This window comes from Palaemon carinicauda, chromosome 9, assembly GCF_036898095.1.
Source record: "Palaemon carinicauda isolate YSFRI2023 chromosome 9, ASM3689809v2, whole genome shotgun sequence".
Lineage (NCBI taxonomy): Eukaryota > Metazoa > Arthropoda > Malacostraca > Decapoda > Palaemonidae > Palaemon > Palaemon carinicauda.
The window spans coordinates 46,882,623-46,887,339 of NC_090733.1; the positions used below are offsets into that span (position 1 = coordinate 46,882,623).

Sequence of the window (4,717 nt, forward strand, 5' to 3'; positions counted from 1 at the left end):
TTTGGCAGCAATGAAAATAATCGTGGAACACTGAGTGAAGCCATTTGAATATGCAGCGTGTATAACTGATAGAATAGAGATGGGAAGCACTTGAATGTTCCGTCACAAGCCCAGTGTTTTACATTAACTAAGTCATCGAGACCATTAATTGTTGCGAACATAAATAGTCTATCTTCATCAGATTCACCACTATCAAACTGCAAGAAAAGTTTACCACTATCAAGGAACTTGTATTCATCAGGCATCTCGTAACCATCTCGAGTCTGAGGGATTGGATGAGCACTTATTGTTGCTTGACACCAGTTCCTTATATTAAGACTTATGCGCATAGTTGAGGGACTAAGAGCCATTTCATTTTCCTCAAGCTTTTCACAAACAGACGAAATTAATGAAAGAGAAGATTCCTTGCAGGCAGATGCCTGTGATTTCAGTTCAGCTAAAGTTTTACGCACTTTTGGTTTAGAAGCGCACGAACTGTGATAATGTTCACCGACGTTCTTGATTATATCATTATCTTCGTCATGTGTCATGGTGTGGACTCGAGTTTTGCAGGACTTGATTTCACATTTCCAGTGAGTCTGGGATCCGTTGGCCTTTTGTTTATATTTCTAATATATATAGTTCATGTCATCCACAAGTTTCCTTCCTTCCTGCTTAGTGTTAAAAACTTTAGGCATATTGACTATATATTTCCTTTAAAGTAATAACCAAGGAGGTAAGATGTAAACCTTAGTAAAACTTGGAGTGGAAAAACAAACTACAAAGAGGTAGAAATATATCTCCATATAGCGATAGTGTAAGTCAAGTAATTAGATTGCATGTAAACTAATTAGTGTGCATGTAAACAAGCAATTCTACTACTAATATTATGTACTATTTACTTGTTTACTGTTTCCTAAATTTTGTTTTCTTTTTACTATATTTTTTTGAGAAGGTAAATGATAATCTTTTTTTATTTTATTTTATTTAATTAGATTTACTATCATTATTTTTTTAGGTGGCAAATGCTATAGTCACAAAATTGAGACCTACCAGAATTTCTTTTTTCAGATAGCGGGAGTGAAATTAATGGAAGTCAAATTGACCGGTAGTCTAATTAACGGGAGTAAATTTACCGGGAGTCAATTTACCTAGAACCGTTGAACTGTAATGTGTACAATATAGAAATCCATTTTTTATGGCATTTTCTAATTATAAAAAAGCCCTGATAGTGTGCACCAGCCAATTTTGCTGAGAGTCCTGCGTTATTATGGAGTTGCTCCTAAATATGTAAATAAGATGAAGTCCAATAATGGGCATAGAAAGTATAAACTGGATGTTATTGTAATATGGATATCCATGTTCACTTTATAACAAATTTTTCATTGTTATGTTAATGGTTTGTTTTTTTATCATTTAGTATCATGAAAAACGTACCTGCATTTATGTATACCATCAGGAATTCATATCAGTTATATTCACGTAGTTTATAGGCAGCTCATAAACAAATAGTCTGGTGCACAAACTGAAACAAAGAGATGAAAAATTTCATTAAAGTTCACAAGCAAACTGTTTTTTTTTTCCTTCTAAGTTGAGTTATAAAACATATGCAGACTATTTGAGCTTACAGTATGTATTGATGTGTTAATGAAAGGGTGATGAAAGTTCACTCAATCTCTTGAGGATTTTAACTCCAGTAGTATCAAGATCCCTTACCGAGGGACATAGCGAAAGATAAACAATTGAGATAGCTGTAACACTTGAGGTTAATCTGGGGGTGCGGTGTTTGGAAAGTTTTCACTTTCATTGAATACTTCTTTCATTTTCACATACGATTTTGATTCTTTTTGTTTGTTGTAAAATTTCACCGAAACCATTCCCAACATAGCTCAAAGATTTTTCAATACACAAATGTGCAAACCATTACTGATTAATTAACTTAACGAAAAAGCAAATTAAAATTTTTCTGTAAAAAACGTGCAATTTGTAGCGTGCTGAGCTAATATAAAATAGTCATAAATAGAAACGAGGGTAATAGACATGTTATTCTGTATTAGTAGCTTATTTATTTATTTATTTTTTGTATGTATTTGCCACTAAGGAGAAGCGATTCATTAATTTCTGCACTTGAATTCTGGGTAATTGAAATTCAGTTTGCTTGAATTAAAACATTTTTAAAAAAGTCTTACGTTACTGCGTGTTAGGACTTAATGTGATAACTGGAATAACAGGCAGAGGACACACGGAAGGAAGTTGAATTATATCAAATCATTAAAGTGTTAAGACTACGTGAGGCGGACTATGTGGGTGGTAGACCGGATGTATCATGATTTTTAACCACCGATGCAGCGCCCGTCCCCCTACCACAACTCCGACCAGTAGCTGTTGGAATAGATAACAGATCAGCCTACTTTTTCTCATAATCAACGCTTTTATGGCGCCAGTAGTCTTCAAATCTTGAAATTTATCGTTTCCAGTCATTTACAGTTTTCTAAAAGGATATATTTACACTAAGGAGAATAATATGGTTGTTAACCCGTAAAAGATAACTAAGTAGGGTAAAAATTGCGATCGCCTTTATATTACTGGCATACGGCCAACATCAGTATAATTACAGGTTTATAACAGTGTACTGTTAATGTCGTACACCATAGTAAAATTTATCTTCTACTGTGAACACTTCTCTCCACTACCAATGTTCATACCCTATATATATATATATATATATATATATATATATATATATATATATATATATATATATATATATATATATATATGTATATATATATATATACATATATATATATATATATATATATATATATATATATATATATATATATATATATATATATATATATATAGACTAATTAGTCACTAAAAGGAAAGTGGTTTAACATAACGATTCTATGCTTACATGCACTCACAGAGATAACAGATGATAATGAGAAAGATGAAAGGTACGATCATGTACAAACTGAAATAGACTAAATATCACAGCAGGATGTATTGTTAATTTTAGGTGATATGAATGCAAAAGTTGGTAAAGAGGTAAATGCTTTCCAAGGCTTTATCGGCCACCAGAATCTTCATCAAGAAAGCAATGATAACTGGATTAGAAGGGCAACATTTGCACTACAAAACTCTATGGTCATCGGAGGTACTATTTTTCCCCATAAGGACTCTCATAAAGGAACTTTGATTTCACCTGATACTAACACTATAAATCAAATTGACCATATAATGATTAAAAAGAAATTTAGAACAGCTCTGTTTGATACTAGGGCTTTCAGAGGTGCAGATTGTGACTCTGGCCATATGTTAGTGGTTGAAAAGCTCAGAGTTAAATTAAAAAGTAAAAGATCGACAACAATAAAAACCATCAAACCAAATATAGAAAAACTAGAAGAGACAGACGTAAGAAATGCCTATGCTATAAATGTACAAAATAGATTTGGACTACTGGAAGAAGAGGAAATAAAATCGGACTAGGAGACAATAAAGTCAGTAGTGATTAAAACTGCTATGGAATCTTTAGGACCATGTATCAATGCACATAGAAGGTATAATTGGTTTGACGATGAGTGTAGAAGTGCTGCTGAAAGATGAAAACGCTATAGGGTGGAATGGATAGAAGACAGGGCTAACATTGATAAGAAGAGGATTTAAGAGTGTTTAGAAATTTAGCAACAAGCAGAAACAGAAGAAAGAAAAGAGAGAAGGTAAGAGAGGAACTTAGAGAAATTGAAGAAAGTATAGAGCAAGGAAAACGAGAAGGCAATTTTAGGGAATTAATAGGATGAGAAATGGATTCCAGACAAGAATGAACTTAATCAAAAGTAAAGAAGGTAACATAATTATTGGAAAAGAAATACAAAGGAGGTGGATAGAAAACTTTAACCCTAGGTAAGTTAACAGGCCCAAAATTTGGAACTTGGCGCAGGCGCCAAGCAATTTTTCCCTGATTTCATCCTGTTGCTTTGTCTGTGGCGTCGTTCTCGAGGTGCGCCGCATAAGACTTTGTTATAATACAACAGGGGTAGGATGCACAAGTTGGAGCTTCAGATACTCGCAGAGATGTAGCTCTTCGTATGCTTTTACATTTCGCTAAGTATCTCAGAGTGATATTAATGAAGGTTAAAGAGATTTTCACTGAACATTGGCGAATAGGGTCGCTATGCAGTGATGTTGCCATCTTTGTGCCAGGGTGCCGGATGTTCAAGTATATAGGGGGAAAGCTAAAAAGAAAAAAAATCCAACCTTTCAGGTTGGCAAAATGCAGAAGAAATTCCCTTCTGAGAAAAGACTCGACGAGATTTTGGAATCTCTTAGTGATTTTGATAATATTGAGTGTGCTGATGACAAATGTTTTTATCAGAAATATGGTGACGTGCCCTAGGTGGACACCATCGACCAGGGAAGTGTAAGCAGTTTTTCCCACTCAGCACTTTCCTATTTGACCCCATCTAGCACCTCTTCGGAAAGTGAGCCTCCATTTCACTTTTCTTCTAATTTTCAAAGCAGAAAGAGGATACAATTCCCTATGAAGAAGGTTAAGATGCCTGTACCATGCGATGATGGTGACGACCACGATATAGATGACCGTCCCATGACCTTGACCCCCTTCAGGAGCCCGTCAGGGAAGGTCCCCATCTCCACCAGTGTACCATCAATCAGTTCTAATAGAGTGTTGCCAACCCAGTGCCTTTTTCAAGTGCCACCCCAGTGCCTTTTT

At 34.8% G+C, this 4,717-nt stretch overlaps 1 protein-coding gene across 1 annotated transcript; it reads left to right on the forward strand.

Annotated features, from left to right (window-relative positions):
- Positions 1-3,009: 3,009 nt before the first annotated feature.
- Positions 3,010-3,474, forward strand: LOC137646380 (craniofacial development protein 2-like). The gene has a single exon (XM_068379483.1). The coding sequence runs from the start codon at positions 3,010-3,012 to the stop codon at positions 3,472-3,474; it is 465 nt and encodes a 154-aa protein (XP_068235584.1).
- The last annotated feature ends 1,243 nt before the right edge of the window (positions 3,475-4,717 follow it).